The 16,512-nt window shown below is 47.0% G+C and overlaps 8 protein-coding genes across 8 annotated transcripts in view; 2 read left to right on the top strand and 6 right to left on the bottom strand.

The window, feature by feature from the left end:
- The window catches only part of CNBN0290 (hypothetical protein), a gene marked incomplete at both ends in the record, with an annotated part of 1,404 nt that extends 899 nt beyond the window's left edge, over positions 1-505 (top strand). Inside the window, 2 exons of the mRNA XM_766755.1 lie at positions 1-121; positions 171-505. The exon at positions 1-121 is cut by the window's left edge and continues 8 nt beyond it. Coding sequence (XP_771848.1) covers positions 1-121; positions 171-505 — 456 coding nt within the window. The remainder of the gene's footprint in view (positions 122-170) is intronic.
- A 360-nt stretch (positions 506-865) lies between these two features.
- CNBN0300 (hypothetical protein) lies at positions 866-1,232 on the bottom strand (the record flags this gene model as incomplete). Its single annotated transcript, XM_766756.1, has 3 exons — positions 866-968; positions 1,057-1,135; positions 1,181-1,232. 3 exons carry the CDS (start codon positions 1,230-1,232, stop codon positions 866-868), a joined length of 234 nt encoding a protein of 77 aa, XP_771849.1.
- A 543-nt stretch (positions 1,233-1,775) lies between these two features.
- CNBN0310 (hypothetical protein) lies at positions 1,776-2,189 on the bottom strand (the record flags this gene model as incomplete). The annotated part of the gene is made up of 3 exons (XM_766757.1): positions 1,776-1,861; positions 1,932-2,022; positions 2,085-2,189. The coding sequence occupies 3 exons, from the start codon at positions 2,187-2,189 to the stop codon at positions 1,776-1,778; spliced, it is 282 nt and encodes a 93-aa protein (XP_771850.1).
- Positions 2,190-3,124: 935 nt separating this feature from the next.
- Positions 3,125-3,532, top strand: CNBN0320 (hypothetical protein; the record flags this gene model as incomplete). The annotated part of the gene is made up of 3 exons (XM_766758.1): positions 3,125-3,226; positions 3,290-3,380; positions 3,444-3,532. The coding sequence occupies 3 exons, from the start codon at positions 3,125-3,127 to the stop codon at positions 3,530-3,532; spliced, it is 282 nt and encodes a 93-aa protein (XP_771851.1).
- Positions 3,533-4,346: 814 nt separating this feature from the next.
- Positions 4,347-7,060, bottom strand: CNBN0330 (hypothetical protein; the record flags this gene model as incomplete). The annotated part of the gene is made up of 11 exons (XM_766759.1): positions 4,347-4,422; positions 4,489-4,609; positions 4,674-5,130; positions 5,212-5,522; positions 5,576-5,723; positions 5,783-5,899; positions 5,973-6,133; positions 6,182-6,309; positions 6,364-6,666; positions 6,723-6,856; positions 6,911-7,060. The coding sequence occupies 11 exons, from the start codon at positions 7,058-7,060 to the stop codon at positions 4,347-4,349; spliced, it is 2,106 nt and encodes a 701-aa protein (XP_771852.1).
- Positions 7,061-8,605: 1,545 nt separating this feature from the next.
- On the bottom strand, positions 8,606-11,456 carry CNBN0340 (hypothetical protein; the record flags this gene model as incomplete). The annotated part of the gene is made up of 7 exons (XM_766760.1): positions 8,606-8,773; positions 8,849-9,348; positions 9,403-9,548; positions 9,605-10,125; positions 10,177-10,378; positions 10,433-11,337; positions 11,439-11,456. 7 exons carry the CDS (start codon positions 11,454-11,456, stop codon positions 8,606-8,608), a joined length of 2,460 nt encoding a protein of 819 aa, XP_771853.1.
- A 1,113-nt stretch (positions 11,457-12,569) lies between these two features.
- CNBN0350 (hypothetical protein) lies at positions 12,570-13,464 on the bottom strand (the record flags this gene model as incomplete). The annotated part of the gene is made up of 4 exons (XM_766761.1): positions 12,570-12,835; positions 12,895-13,201; positions 13,264-13,358; positions 13,413-13,464. 4 exons carry the CDS (start codon positions 13,462-13,464, stop codon positions 12,570-12,572), a joined length of 720 nt encoding a protein of 239 aa, XP_771854.1.
- Positions 13,465-15,061: 1,597 nt separating this feature from the next.
- CNBN0360 (hypothetical protein) lies at positions 15,062-16,397 on the bottom strand (the record flags this gene model as incomplete). The annotated part of the gene is made up of 3 exons (XM_766762.1): positions 15,062-15,894; positions 16,022-16,133; positions 16,176-16,397. 3 exons carry the CDS (start codon positions 16,395-16,397, stop codon positions 15,062-15,064), a joined length of 1,167 nt encoding a protein of 388 aa, XP_771855.1.
- Between the last annotated feature and the right edge of the window lie 115 nt (positions 16,398-16,512).

Genomic DNA, 16,512 nt, shown 5'->3' on the forward strand with positions numbered 1-16,512 from the left:
CAGCGTGACATGAACTTTTATGATCATTTGCAGCCAGAAGAAGTACGCAGTAAGATCTCTCGAACAGTGCGGGAGTTCTGGGAGGACGAAATTCGGGAAAACTACGAAGGAGGGGATGACTGTAAGCTTCTCATGACCCTTCCTCACCGTCAGCGCTGACTCTTTTCAAGATGTTTTTGACCTCTATCTATCTCCAAGCTTTGACTCAGCAACTATCATCGACTTCCAACCATACCGAGAATCTACCGACCCTCTCCTCTTCACATACGAAGAGCTCCTTGCTATTCTTCAAGACTCTGTGTTCCCATCCGACTCCGAGTTTCGCCCCCGACTGCCATTATTTAAAATTATTGACTCTCAAGCCCACCCTGCTGTTACGAGGAATGCCCCAACTTACCAAAGCAATATGATGCCTTTAGAGATGATTGAATTTAGTGAAGGCAGAAACATGGCCGAGTTTAAGGAGGCATGGGATGAGGCTGTGAGAATGGGTATGACTGAATAATAGATCTCTACGATTCTGTTCATGGTAAATGACTAAGTGATGAACTGTGGTATCGTCCCCTGACAAGCTATGCAACATTACTCTTCATTCAACATTAAAGCTACAGGATATCATCACAGCACTTCGCTTTCGAATCATTCAATCTAATGGACGTGGGTGTTTTTACTGCTGTGACCAGCGATCTTGTCCCTGATTTGGTGCAAGATCCCACCGCACCAGCAGAGTCGTTACCAGGTGTAACGTAGTCTCGGGTCTGTTGCGAGGCAAACTTGGTCTCATTCGCTGAACCTCGGATTGGGTTCTGCAAGATGACAGTCAATGACCGTCTTCGATATCGAACCTGAGATGGGAAGCATGGACTCACTGATCAATCTTTTGCTCGACCTTGTCACCAAGGCTCTGTTGCCCGCTGGGCTTAAGAGAGCTGGCGGTACTGCTAGTGTCTTGACGAAAAGCATCATGGCTGTGGCCGTGCTTGTTACAGGTAGCACCAACCATGTTCCAGTGAATTTCTGAATCAACATAGTTGGCGGATTGGGAAAAAAACTTACCGCCTGACATCCTGTTGCACATTCTCCTTGGCCTTGTCGGCATCATATTTGAAAGCGTCAGGGGTGATGTGCTGCTTCGCTGCCGATTCAGGGGATCAGCCCAACCTGTCACCTAAAAACAGACAAAAAAAATAGGACGACATGCCGGCCTCAGAGTTGCCCTGCCCAAAAGTCATAGTGGTCGCTGCGTCTATGATGTTGGTTTGAGGAGATTGATAAAATGAGTTGGAAATTCAAGCCAAATTACTTGTTGTTGGGATCCTATTTTCCCAGAGATGGGAGGTGATTATATATATCTTGCAAGATGGACTAAGCATTCAAGATGATACGTTAAGATGCCAACTAGTCAAGATGGGATATGACGCAAAAAAGATGGAAAGTTGGTGTATTGGCGTAGAACAAAGGATCAAAGCGTTCAAGACGAGTCAGTAGTGACTCATGAGTGTATGAGTCACGTAGGCCAGGTCTTTGGGATCATTTACTCAAAGGTGGTGGTGACGCTGGATGTCGAGACATGGAGGCATGAGTTCAAAGAGAAGCAGAGTTGAGTAAAGATGGGAATGATGCAACGGTTGTATATAATCAATAGTTATTGTAGAATAGACTTGGGAATAGATGCATGAAGCGCCAAAAACACATGATTATACAACCTAAAATGTCACCTAATACAACTGATGAGAAAGACCGAAGACTTGATATATGGCTTAAAAACTCGTTGATTACTGAGGTACAATAAATTTGACACCTCCCCGTTGAGGGGCCCATCGAAGATGGTCACGGTCTTCGTAAATGTGCTTGCTGAGCACTAGATCCAATAGTCATCAGCTACTGTAAATAGGCGATAAAATAAACAAGGACGATAAAGAAGAACGTACTGTAGGTGGCTCCAGAGCACATGACTACGACGATACCAATTAAGGGGTAGGCATCAACGGGAACAGGGACATCACGGAAAAAGGCTTGAATCTGCCATGTTCGTATGTGTTAGTCACTGTCTTCTCTATAAGAGACTAAAATGTGTGACTTACAGGTCCAACTTGGGCCGGAGCAGCAGTGGTGATCTTCCTGGCCATCAAGGTACGAGCCATAGGCATAGTGGTAGCGGTGGTTCGAAGAAATGATCGAGCAAACATTGTCGTTGTGATTGTGGATTGAGGGTGGAAGATAGCTTAGTTGCTAGGTGTAGTTGGCTGAGTGCGATGCGGTAGGTACTGGTTGCTATGAGGCAAGTGAAGATTTAATATTGTGTTACTGTAGTGGTGATCTTCGATACCTTAAAGGCATGTCTTATATATGCAAGAGGCCTGTTCATGTTCGGCATACGGGCCCCAGGTCGGAAGTTATCGTTATTGATAATTCATTTTATTCCGTGCACTTCATTTAGGTGAGTAATAAAATGTTGTCGAAATCTACGCACATCAGTTGCTCAAACATGCCGGAGGAACACGCCGATGTGAACGGATAAGAAAACCTCCCGTCGTTTTTTATCTTCCTCCGACGTGTTGCTGTCAACCGATTGAGTCACTATTGCTTTTCTATAGCTTTAATAAGCCCGAAAGTCATCGTCAAAGAGAAAATACAAATCGTCGGAAAGAGGAAGAAGAAGAGGAGGATTTTTTGTAATAGGATGATGTGTTGCGTCCGATTCCGTGAGATTTACCGGAAGAAGAAATTTCTCCGCTACCCTTCTTAATGGTTCCTGAAAATTCCGCTTTGATGGCTAGCGGTCTTCGCCGCTTTGTCTTCCCATGGTCCTGTTCCTTCCGACTGATAAGATGCTCGAAAGCGTCCGAGTCCGACACTCACGATATCAGAGAAATCTCACAGGCTGGAAAGTCTTGTGCCGCCGGCAGTTGAGCATGGTTCCCGGAAGAAATAGTTGCGGAAGTCGGGTTATGGAAAATGGTTGTGAACTTATAGATGAGGTAAAAGATATATAAACCTTTCAATTCGAGAGGCTTGAAGGTCTCATCAAGCAACACAACAGCCATTATATCTGCCTTAGAAGCAATCTTCTACAACAAATACCATCACAACCACAACCACAACCCACAACACCATATCAGCAATGTTCGCTGCCAGGTCCCTTCTTCGATCTTCCACTATGCCTATGGCGAGGAACATGATGGCAAGGAAAATATCTACAGCCGCTCCAGCCCATATGGGACCAGTAAGTTTACCTCAAGGCTCACTTCTAAGCAGAAATACTTGCTAACCCAATCTGCTATTATAGATCCGAGCTTTCTTCCATGATGTTCCCATCCCTGTCGATGCCTACCCTTTAGTCGGTATCGTCGTCGTCATGTGCTCCGGAGCTACTTACAGTACGTTTTTTACTGTCTGTATGGCATTGCAAGGCTCAATAGCTAACAGTTTTCTTATTGCAGTGCTCAGCAAACACATCTACGAAGATCGTGACCATCTTCGATGGGCTCCCCAACGAGGAGGTGTCAGGTTTCTCCTCCCTAACCAATAATCATCTGGCTTTCAATCGACATTATTATAATACCGCTTCAGACCCTGTACTGCAGTGGGAGACTTTGATACATTAGATATTCTTGACAGTTGTTGTACCTGTATAATCACTTATTGGCACATTAACATGCATTTACATAGGGCTTGATATTGAAATCTTGGGCATATCAAAGCACGGTGGCTGTTTCGTTAGTATTGTAACTAGTTCATGTTGTATAATGATTTTGAGAGTAATTCCATTACCATCTAGTCAGCTACTCTTCCTGTCATCAACTCCGATGATAGTCAAGCAAACGATTAGAGGAATCCTGATGTGCGTACCTTTGTTTCGATCTGCTTCGTAGAGATTCCCAATGATATATTCGCGAACTCAGCCAAATTCGAAGGAAGCGCATGAGCGACCTCCTTTCATTATCAGGCCACATCGGAATCTACTGTTGTTGCCACTGACTTTAGTAGGCGAGTGGAATCCACCCTCAACCCTGCTGCTGAACCGTGGTACCCAGCTCAAGATACTACTGTTAAGGCTTCTAGGCATGGGATTTCAGATGCTACGCAGGCTTGTAGCCAGCCTTCGACACGGAATAGCCAGAAATAAATAGTTATATCGAGAGACGACGCATGGAAATGGGAAAGAAGGGGCCCTTTCCTGATACCTGACAGTTTGAGAACCATCTGTTAATATACATGCTTGAACCCGTAATCTAGTTCGAAAGATAAAAAAGCAAAAAAAAATAGAAAAAAATACCGTTAAACTATGTTGTATGACCCTTGCGCAAGATTAATCCACATGTCGTTTCATTTTGAACCATATCTTAGAGACAACCAGTGGGACCGGACCCAACATAGTCTTTGCCCAACAACTCTGGAGCAGGTCGAACACCGCGCTCACTGAACATTAGGTCAGCATCCATCTCACGTTTAGCGCACTAAACATGGAAATCAGAATCCACGTACACCTCATCCACAGCCTTGACAAGATCGTAGTTGATCTCGTCGTTAACAATCGAATCTTTCTTGTATGCAGGATGGGATGTGATGAATTGCCTGATCCAGGTAGCAGGGGTGACGAGGTCGCCTACGATTGGTTTCTGTCAGCATTTGCAGGAGGATAAAAAACATGTAAACATGGAGTGACATACCCTTTGCTCGATACTTGATTAGATCGAGATATTTTCGCAAGTCACACTTTGTGCACACATCCACATTGAGCGAGTTCAAATACGCATTCACAACGCCCATCAACCCAGGGAAGTTGTCCCCATTTCCATTAATAACTTCGTCCAACGTCATCTCATCAAACTCATCCCCAACGTCATCGTCGATTGGTGTACTGCATGACGACGCAGCGGAAGATTCGCGCTCGTGGTTTGGTCGATGGGCGTGGCCGTTGCTGGTACTGTTACCGTTAGGAAGGAGATAATTGGAGTTTTGAGGGGTTAAAACAGTGGGCGATTCGGGGACAGGAGGGGAGACAGGGCGGGAGTGGTAGTCGAATCGGGAGTAAGGATGGTCCAAAGGGAATACATTGCGTCGGAAGAAGAATTTGTTAGCAATAGCTGCATTACGTTGTTGAGAACGTTGCATGTTTTCATCCACCTTCAAACCAAATTAGTAAACCTTTTTCTCGTCCCTGAGTACTTCATTTCTTCTTTTTTTTGTGCTTTTGTGGCAACTCACCTTTGATATGGGCATGTAGAAATTGAGGTTGAAGCTAAGAATAGCCCTTGTGAGGAGCACGATAAATATAGAAAACGCCGCATTCTCAAAGTCGGTCATTTGTACCTCCATGCTCCTAAACTCGACTCTCCAGCCGATAGGTGAATCGACAGGCGGAGGCTTAAATCTTATCGTTTGCCAGTTGGTCGATTGAATGTTTTCAAAGTGGTCCATTGACTCTTCATCGTTCTGGTCGATGGTTTCAGAGAATTGCACAAGAGGGTCGCGGATAAAGAGGTGGCCGATATGACTGGCAAGCTTATCATCAATGCCTGATGGGCGTGTTCAGTTTGAGGACCTTCTTTGGCAAGCTTTAAAAACTCACCGTGTTCTAAAAGCCTTTGTCGGACTTTTTGGTTCACTGGTACATCAATGTCATGATACTCGGGCTTGTTACGTTCATCGTTGGCAATGTAAAGGTCAACAGAGTCGTATCGCGACTTTGGCACGCGGTAAGTGTCCTCCCTAAGTGGCTGAACCGCGAAATCAGAACGATCCGCCATTAGAAAATTTATGCAACGAATAGACGCACCTTGAGACCCCTCTCTTCGTCATTTCGGTCATCCACACTCGCTGCAATCACATTCCATCTCGCATCTACATCCGCCAACTGTCCCTTGAACGCTGGGCTCGCAGCTGTCATGGCGAGCTACAACAAAATCTCGACTGTCAGCTCACATGTACTTTTTTGTTTCACTTGCATTTGAAATTGGCAAACGTACCATGATTGGAGCCACAGGAACTAATGCGTCATAGACCTTTCGGGCCTCGTCGACATTCCATGCTTGAAAAGTGATTTGCAAGCAACAACAACCCATACCAAAGGCCATCGCATCCATGTGGATGTAAGGGAAACCAGGAAGGGGTTTGGAAGGGCCAGCTGCTTCTCGGTCAGTATAGCTGAAGACGTAATCACTTTGGAGAGATTTACGAGGGCTTATAGTGGAAAGAGGAGGTCTTGAGCACCCTTTGGGGATGAGAGTGTTCTCATCGATAAACAACGGGAGTCGAATATCGACCTTGCTCCCTCTTCGCTGTCGGATGTTAGCCGTAAGAGTGCTTTAATATTCATAAGCATTGATTTCATCAAGATGATTGCGCAAAACAGCTTACGGGAATCTCGCGTGAGGGTTTGTCAACAGCTCCCCCACATACTCGCTCCGACTACTGCTATTCTCTGTGTCCGGCTTAGTCTCCGGGTCGGTGAACGCGCTATCCTTCACACCCAATCTGGCCCAAGAGGTGAGAGTGATGGGAAGCTCGTGTGCCTTCAGATGGGATCGGATGATCTGGCGACGGAATCGCATGTCTGCTTCGACAGAGACGAGTGATGAAGGTGTGCCGGAAAAAGGGGTGCCTGGGGTGGATTCAAGCATGTATCGTCCGTATTCGGGGTGAAATGTGGGAATAGACGCGCTGCATACATCTGTTAGAATTTAAAGAGCAATCATAGGAGGATGTCAGAAACATACCATTCGGAAGGCTTGAACTTTTCAAGAGCAGGGTCAAGAGTCACGCTTTTTAATTTATTTAGGATTTCTGTTTGACGCAAGCTTAACCTTGCCGTCTTTTGTTCATCGTCGAACGATGCCACCATGTACTCGATCTAGCCAAATATCAGCATCCTTGATGTCCCCAATACCAAAAGCTGCAGACTCACTTCATCACCCCATAAGAGCCCTTTGCCAGTTTTGTCCTTCCACCGATCCCAAGTGTTTAAGAACTGCGCGATACCGTGGTCACGAATATGATCCGCGAGAGGCTTCGTCTGCTCCCATGTGAGCGGCGTTCCAAGTGCGAGGAGACCCATGCGGCGAGAATACTACGAGTAGGAAACTTGAACCTTCCGTTAATGGGTTGCGATGCGCGCCGATATACCGATGACCGAGGTAGAGTTGTTGAAGACGGAGTTTAGAGCGATTCACTGGGTATCGTTTGGCCGATGTAGAGGCCTACGTAGAAAACGGGTATGAATAAGCTACAAGGAGGGTTACAGAGCAAGCTATAAAGCAAATCGAAGGCAAATGATCGCAAGTACCCACAACTTTGAACACTGCGTCGTCGAAAATCAAAGTAATATATTGAAATTGTAATGTCGGAAATTCGGGATCGTCCGATGGGCAAAGAAATCGACTCGCAGCTGACGAAACACTGGTCGGGTATAGCCTAGATATCTTTGGCGGATAATCGCTGTAGGTATTATGGCCTTTGGCGGAGAGATGGTGCCATACGTAAAAGGGAGATATGGGAACAGGTTTTTTTCAAAAAAAAACAGAGAAACGGGTAAGCTACCAGCAAATATGACGAGCGCCCCGGCTAAAGATGGGCAGCGAGCAGCGATTCGACGGCGGTTCAGGCCCTGAAGTCTCGACAGCGAATTAGGTAAGCCCAAAACAGTTTTGCTGACAAAGTCATGCAGGAGCGCACGTATGACATTCCTCCGCGGCGAAGCATCTTTGCTCGCCATAAATACACATGGCCATTGGCTGCATGATGCTAGGGCGTTTATATTCTGCTGCAGGTGCTTTTGGGGTGTGTATGAGACGGTGGAAGGGAGGTGAGAAGGAAGTGTCGCTTCTGGCGATGGCGTTCTTCTCTGATCTGTTGTTGTTGTCATCAGCGGAATTAGAGAGGAGGAGAACAGGCAAGGGTACGTTATGTACAAACACCAACTGCACATTCCTGTATATGATATGACACCAGGCCAAGTGGGGGAGATCGATGTCCACATTGCTTCTTATCAAAATTATCCGGCTGATTATTGAGTGTTGTTGATGGCGGAAGAAGGAACAAGGGTGGTTGGCGGCGGGTGTAGGTATGGCCTTTGCGGATCACATCAGAGTGGGGTATGGCCGTTGATTGCTAATGGTGGTCGAACTTACGTGATGTGATTGGAGAGATTGAAGGTTATTTGCTTTCAACGACATGACTGCAGCAGGCAATCTCGTGTCCATGTTCAACACAACCCGATGCATCTTCAACTCCTTTTGCCAGTCGTCTCATCACCCAATATTGCGCTACTTCATTCATTCCACTGACATTCCTATTCGTTACCTGTTACACTCGCTAGTGCGAGACATTCGATTCGATGGAAGTAAAAGAAAAGGGAAGAGAGAAGTGAGAGAAGAAACAATATGAGGTGCTTATTACTAGTTATCGCAATGATCGTGAACGAGAAAAATAGCTATGACGGTACAGTTTTACAAGTGACCATAAGTGAGCCATGTAAAATGCTGCCAAAGAGGAAAAAGAAATGTTGCGATGCGCTTGCTGAATTATTTATTATACTTTGACTGTTTTGATAGCGGCACTGTCGCGCCCTTCAGCATCTTTCATCATCCCTCACCATCCAAACTCAGTCCATATCGACGTCGCACTCCCTTCGTGATGATCCAATACCATTCTCCTCATCTTCATCCTCTTCATACTCTTCCTCGTCTTCATCCTCATCCTCATCGTCGTCCACCGCGTTCTCATTGTCGGAATCGCTATCCATTGATTGGTCCGCAAGCATCGACTGAGGCTGTGAAAGAAAGATTACCATGGACGTTAGCTATGTAACTCTGGGTACTTCAATCGAGACCAAAAAAGAACTCACCATGAGAGACTCTCCGGTATAAGTGAATCCTCGGAAGTTTTCTTGCACACTGCTCGTCAAGGGACTTCCGTTTGCCCCAGGCAACCCAGGCCTCTGTGCCTTGTTGATCGCAACACCACCACCAGGCACACTTCCGCTAATACCTGCTCCGGGGCCGAGATAGGAGTGCTTCCCCGGCTGGCTCGCCGTACCAGGATCAACAGTAGCATTCACGTCCTCCCAAGGCACAATGCCCGCATCAAGTAATGAAGAGTTTGTGAACTCGGGGTCAAAGTTGGCGACAGACTCGTCAGAGTCGACAATAGGTTTAAATGGTGGAGTGATCTGTTTCTTGTAAAGCAAGTCCCAATCAATGTTCTTAAAGAACGGATGTTCCTTGAGTTCAACAGCACCGCGATGGGATCCAAGACGGTTCTGAGGATTTCGGTTAAGCAACCCTTTAACGAACTGCTTGCCGTCGTCCCCAATGACATTCTTGGGGAATCTAATCTTGCCGTAACCTACAAAGCTCATCAGCTTGCGTAACACTCATCTACAGAAGAAAGCACACTCACAGATCAATCGGTACATCTCCTGAGTCTGCTCAGCGTAAAATGGACTCCATCCACAGCACATCTCGAATAACAATACACCGAGCGACCAAAAGTCGACATGCTTGCCGTAACCTTTCTCATCGAGCAAAACCTCGGGTGCAAGGTATCTACTTCTCATCAGCAAAAAAAGCTCAATAAAAATTCAGTAGAAGCCAAAACTCACTCGGTAGTACCACAGAAGGTGTTAGTCAACTTGTCATCCGTCAAATCAGGCTTGGACAATCCAAAATCACAAAGCGCCACATGGCCTGTCGCGTCCAAAAGAATGTTCTCCGGTTTCAAGTCTCGGTACACAATGTTGTACTTGTGAAGATGTTCTAAAGCCAAAACCAACTCGGCAATGTAGAACCTCGCCCGATCTTCGCTGAAACGACCTTCTTTTTGCAGATGCCAGAACAGTTCACCACCGCATTTGTAATCGGTGACAAAATACAGCTCGGTATCAGTTTGGAAAGAAAACTTCAACCCAACAAGGAATGGACACTCCAAAGAGCATTGGAGGATCTTGCGTTCACCAATAGTGTGCGCGACCTCCTTTTTTGCCACGATTTCCTTCTTGGAAAGAACCTTCATGGCGTAGATTCGACGAGTATCCTTCTTGCGAACTTGGAAGACTCGACCGAAAGTGCCTCGGCCAATAAGTTTGAGGAACTCAAAGTCGGACGGTTTGAGAGAAATGCGTTTCTACGCATAGTTTTTAGCTGGTTTCAAGTTAAAGAGAAACGACCGACTTACCCTGATAATGGTGTAGGTCATTTGAATCCAGACTTCACCAGTGACAGCCTCGTCACCCCGGGTGTCCAATTTGTACCAATTATCAAGAACGTAGCCATCTTGTAGAACCGGCTTGATATCGAGCATTCCCAAAAAGCCCTCGCCGTCTCGGTTTCGATCATACACAGAGAGATGCAATGTGGGCTTGCTCGAAGTGACATCGCTAAGATGATGTTCAGCCAAGCCAAACTTCTTCCTCAAACTGTCTAAGACTCACAAAGAAACCTCTTCCTTCCAAACAGGATCCCCCGGACCAGGTTTACCCAACCAACTACCACCAGCAGGCTCTTCCGCCTTTGGTGTCATCGTACCGCTTCCATCTTCCTTCTTCTTACCCCTTCCCACTGCATCCGCAAACGCTCTCGATATAGCGCTAACACCAAGCCCGCTCGAACTCCTAGTCAAGTTACCGGGTGTGCCTATCGGCTGAGGCGTAGAAGTAGTGAATGGGACAGAAGAGGCGGACGTGACAGGATGAGGAGGACGAGAGACGTATTCATTCTTTTCAAACTGAATGACGACGTAGGGTTGAGGGTCGGCTCCGGGTGAATGAGAGACAGCCAAACCACGGGCAGAGATGACCTTGACCCGGAGAGTTCCTCTGGGACCGGTTGTCCTAGAAGTTTGTGACAAATTTGCCTGCGAGTTCTCCGTAACGGCTTCGGCAGATTCAGTAGTACCTTGTGCATCATTGGACATTGCCTTTCTCATCTTTGGAGGCTCGTGCAAGCCAAAACCGAGGCCTCCGCTAGTGCCGACACTGTCACCCACGGTTACACCCGTGGTTGGCTGGCCGGCTCCAGGAGTAGCGAGTGGCAACGACGTGAAACCATGGCTGATAGGTGTACGCAGACCTGGCTGTTGGCTTCCAGCTGGAGAGGACGTGCGCTTAGGATCGAGAGAAAGGTTGGCGGCACTCTTGGTTAAGCCTGCAGGACTGGTAGCTGCTTGTGGGGCATCGAAGGGGTCGGTTTGCGGATGAGCCGATGCTCGGGGTGTGGCTTGGTCAGGGGGACCGCCAAAGGCAGAGAAGGAATGGGAGGGAGAATGGCTCGGTGACTGGGCATTAGAGGGGTTGTTGTTGTTGCTGTTGCTGTTGCTGCTGGACGACGGCCAGAGTTGCTATAGTATGCCGTGACAGATGTGGCGTAGTCAGCACCAGAACTGAGGGGCAAGCAAATTTGCACAGTATATTGCCGCCAGCAGGGAAAAGGAGTACACACCTTGACACCCTTGAGCATGATGTTCAATTTCAGGCTCTTTGGGGAAGACGATAAACAAGCAAAGAATAGTATAGAGCGACAAATAAATGGGACTAGATGGGACTCGACGAAAACAAGATCGAAAAGCGTTGAGATTCTGGCGCGCGGGTGGATTTGTTTGTCTACTGCGCTTTGAGAGACTCTGGGGACGATCGAGTAGAATTGAGTGAAGAACGCAGTGGCTTAGGTTAAGCAGGATGCGATCCCCAGAAGACGAAAAGTATAGGATACAGTAAACGTCTGCGGTGGAAAGAGGAGATGAGCGTTCCAAAAGCCTGCAAATGAAGCGATGCTCCATCCCCAGCTCTTGGCCCACCAACAGCCAGGTCCAGACTTGCGTCATACTCTTTTAATATCGAGCTATTACAAATACATTCCACTTTCTAATCAGGTGACTATCGGGTTACATAGCAGGCAATTCATTTACACTTCTATTATGAGGAACTTGGCATCGTGCGCCGGGAGTGCCTACGGTGATCATTCGTTATGAATGATCCGTCGCTGAGAGATTTTTCGCAATGCAACTCTTCTCTCACCTTTACTCTTTCTACTGCAAGTACGTTTTACGACCTCCTTGAGAAGCACAGAAATCATCAAGAAGCACGAAGAAGGTCCATCAGGAGCTTTTAGCGTCGATGACGCAGTGACAAAAAAAGCAGTGGTCGATCATCGCAGTCGTGTCACATCGCTTCCACCATCGACCAGCAACATGACCCATTGTCGTGTGTTGTGTGGGCAGACAAGAAACAATAAACAGGTCTTTCAGCTCCTATTCTTCTTCCCTTTCCCCTCTGAGAACGCGTGTCAGGACTCAAAACCGACGAAGATACTTAGTCACATGGTGATAAACAACAGGCACGAAGGACGAAAGATGTTCCTTTCCATCTGACGATTCTTCCACTTTCGGAACATTGTTCCTTAACTGGGCCTCCAAGGGTGCCGAGACCGGATCATGGGTGCGAAGGTACTCCTTCTTGTGGTTCCCCTTTGGAGAGCGCGTTTATTGATTATCGAATGAAATGGATCACCTCTCCTCTCAGCACGAAAAAATCATGTGGACATATATATTCATATGGACTTCTGACTACACATTTATTTTCTGTTAATCTTCAACAGCTTGTCCACATCCCCTTTCCCCTTCCCGTCCATCCAAGCAACGGTGGCTTCGTACAGCCTATCGCTCTCCGCACCTTTGGCCTCTGGCAAATCATGTAAGACTTTGTGTCCGATAAGGGACTGGCAGTAGCCAAGGAATCTGTAGCCGTAGGGAATTGATTCAAGAAGCTTGTTATCAAGCTTGGGTAACTGGAGAGGGTTGACGGGAATCATGTGGTCCTTTTCGTAAAACACCTTGTAATCTACACATATGATATTAGTACGCTGTCACTCAGTTGGCTCTGGTCGAAAGGAGACATACAATTAATCTTCCAGTCACCAGCAGAGTTCTTCTGCAGGAAGTAGGTAAATCTGTTTTGGCACTCAACATCGACTTCAACTTCATCATTTCCGTCTTGAGCGGGGAGCTTGAACCTCTGGGTGATGACAGCCTTCATCTTGGCGACCGCGCGGTCCCCTTTGGTCTCGACAGTAGTACCGATAGCTTGATGCATGATCCTGTCACCGTTATGGAAACCCTTTTTAGAAACTTCGATGAATTCGTCGATGGTGCAGCCACCAGACCAAGTGGTAAAGATGTAAGCATCGTCGTCAAACAGGGATCGGTACTATAGAGAGTTTGCCTATCAGCATAGAATTATGTTCGTTATTGGTCATAGATATGTCGTACTCGGGGCCATTCCTGGGCATCTCGGTGGGTAGGCCAGCCCTCACAGATCTCTCGGATAGCAAGTCGGTCAAGCTTCTGCTCAACGGTACCGTTCACTAGCAAGCTTATGAGATGGGTATTCTTTTTGTCAACCAAGATAAAATACATACCAAAGGTGGTGCCCTGAGGCAAAGGTGGACAATCTCCCCAAGCAGTCGGCATGTGGCAAAAGATGTAAGTGCAGTGTTTGTTGATAGGTTGGATAGAGCTGCTAATGGTGAGCGTAGCTCGACAAATTGTTCCCAGAGCTTACGATGCTTTCGTTCTCGTTTAAAAGAAAGAAAAGAGGATAACTGAACACATCCGGCCTTATATATATGCGGAGCCAAGCTTTCCAGCTGCAACAGATCATACTGCGAAACGTGAGAAAGAGTATGTCATTCCCCGATAAACATTACAGTTTGGTCGCCGCTTTACGTTGGTCGATAGGATTTGGAAAAAGTTAACCAAAGAATTTCCGTTAGCGAGCATTAGGGAAATAATGGGAATTTATGGGGCTGATCATGCCGCCGGCCATAGCTTTCCTTATTAGCTATCATCAGTCATTTTATCTCTCCACATCAATTCGTATGCTGGACGCCGAGGACTTTTACTTTCTGGCTTGCCGATGGAAGATCTGAATGTGATTCAATTTCTTTGAGTCTTATTCTGGAGTTTTGCAGCAGGACGTCGACATCTGCCCAGCTGTCATTTCTGATGATCGCACCCTTGCATTCTCAAAGTCCAACAAGACCTCGAGACTCGAGCGAGACCTTAAGATTGTTGCTCCCAAGAGCATACCAGGGCTGACGTCATTGAATAGAAAGATTACCGCAGCAGCAGACGCGGCAGAAGATGTTAGATTTGCGGCGATTTGTTTGCTGCATGATGTGGACGCGACTTTTTCCGCCGGCCGTCGCGAAGGGATAGATTGCGGTAATGCGCCTTCCTAGACTGTGCGATGGGCTGCGAATCTGTAAAGAGGAGGGACCTTGCGATGCTGCTGTTATTAATAATGGGGAACGTTTATCATTCCTGCGTGTGCATTTGGAATTGCTAGTTGCCGACTCGCTGCCGATAAAAAGTTGCTAGAGACAAAAGAAGACGACGGGCTATGAATAGATGGATGGATAAACGAGGACGCAGTCATGGAACGAAGAATGAAGAGACTGAGCTCGTTCGCTGTCTGTGGGTTTGTTTAATTTGGTTTGTTTCTACTACAATTTAGTTTGCAAAACGGCTAGCGCCGCGTTAAGTAGCTGCATGCATGCCCAACTGTAACTATTGTAATCAGCACGCCTGATCAGGACGCAGCCAGGAGGGTTCTTTGCGTTTTCACTGCGTGCCACTGATGGTACATAAGGGAGGCTTGTGAATAACTGGGGTAGAAGGGTAGTAGTGGATTGGTGTGGGGTGGAGTCCGCCGAGCCCTTGCGGAAAACAGTTCGCTGATGGCAGCGTCCCAGCCAGGATCCGCAAGGGCATGCTGAGAGGTAATCTGTCCAGAATAAAGGTTGTCCATCCTTGCAGTTGATATCGGGATAATCTCCATCTTGAGCATCTCTACAGCCCTGGTGATCAATGATACCTGATAGTAGGTCGAACGGCCTATAGTATTGGTATAATCGATAATGTCTCTGTTCAGGTCATCAGCGGATGGCAAGGGATAGTAAGAGGAAGGTGATGAAGGTAATTGGCTTTGCCACTTAACGACATCTGCAGAACTAGAGTCAACATTCAGGCAACAAATAGATATAATATACTCACACTGTTTCCGATGCTACTTCTCGACGGCCTTGAGCAGTGGATCCAAACTCCTCTCTTTCTCTCCCACACCATCTTCCCGCCCACCATCCCTCCGTTGGAATGTCTTACTTTGGGCTACTTCCTTTTTCTCCGCTCTCCTCTTCTTGAGTTTGGGACGAGATTGATAAGCAAACTCTTCAACATCGCCAAGAAGTTCGGATGTGAAGGTAGAAGGATCAGCCTCTGTGCCATAGTCAAAAGTATCCTCATAGTGGGGTCGGAGAGCTGACTGGACAGTATACGAAAGGATACTGTCGCAAACATGAGAGAAAGTGCGCTCGAGAAGTCCACATTTCTGGTGGTCGATGGCAAAACTGCCCGTGGAAGGTGATGGAATGATGAGATTGTGCGGAAAGAGGTCGAGATTGACTTGGCTAAAAAAGTCGGCAGCAACCATAGGGCCGCTATTGCCAAGAGGACGACTGGTTTCAACTGCGAAGGTCCTACCTTCAGGACGATCAGAAAGTGTCCAGACTCTGGCAAATCTGGTACCACAAACTGCTAAAGCCCGGCGCAAGCGGAACATCTGATACCCCGCATCCAAATACGTGAGACACTGCCCAAGGCAAACTCTACTCTGATTGTTGGCTGTGGATGGATTGGAGGGAAGGTCATTCCTGCGAAGTCGGTAGATCTTGAATTCGGCGACAAGCCAGATGGACTGTGACCTGATTAATTTCTGTGATTCGAATGCCGGATCATTTGCCTTGGCTTTCGGATGTTCATAAGAGAAAACTATCGCAGTATCGGGAATTCGGGTACCGGCGGTAGTCGAACTTGGTTGACTAGGAGAGCGGACTTCAGATGCTAAAATGGTCAAGTCAGCACAGAATGACGTCGCAAAAGATTGAAAGAACATTAAAACTACTGACTCTCCTTGACTGCCAGAAAAAGCATGTTAAGGACGACCAGCACCATGAGATTCTAAACCTACCCTTCGTTGTTCTCACCTTGGAGGGCACCAACTGATTTATTACCTTACTTGCGTCCGTTTGCGAAAATGGCATTAACATATCGTGGCTCTTCAAATAGCCCATGTCCTCCGACTTAAGGTCAATATCGGCATAACGAGGTCCAGGTTCGCCTACCCAAAAATATTTGAGAAAAAACAGTTGGAGCATGTCCGTTCTATAGTTGTCCTCTCTGGTTGCATCATAGCACAGGGCATCGAAAAGTTTCTCGTAAGACTGTTTTTTCCACTCAAGCCTCGTCGGCATATACTCGCGTTCAAGCAGGTCCCCGATACGCTGAGCACGATGTTCGGGAGCAGGAGGTGGTGGACGTTCTGTGGTTTGCGGCTCACGAGGCATATTGATGGCTGGGCGGTGAGTCAAGGTCAAATGGCGAAGTGTAATCCTGGCATAGCACGAGAACAAGCGGATAAAGGGCGTAGAGGTTTGGCGCAAGAGGCGAAAGAAAGGTTGA

Source organism: Cryptococcus neoformans, chromosome 14 (assembly GCF_000149385.1).
Source record: "Cryptococcus neoformans var. neoformans B-3501A chromosome 14, whole genome shotgun sequence".
Taxonomy (NCBI): Eukaryota; Fungi; Basidiomycota; class Tremellomycetes; order Tremellales; family Cryptococcaceae; genus Cryptococcus; species Cryptococcus deneoformans.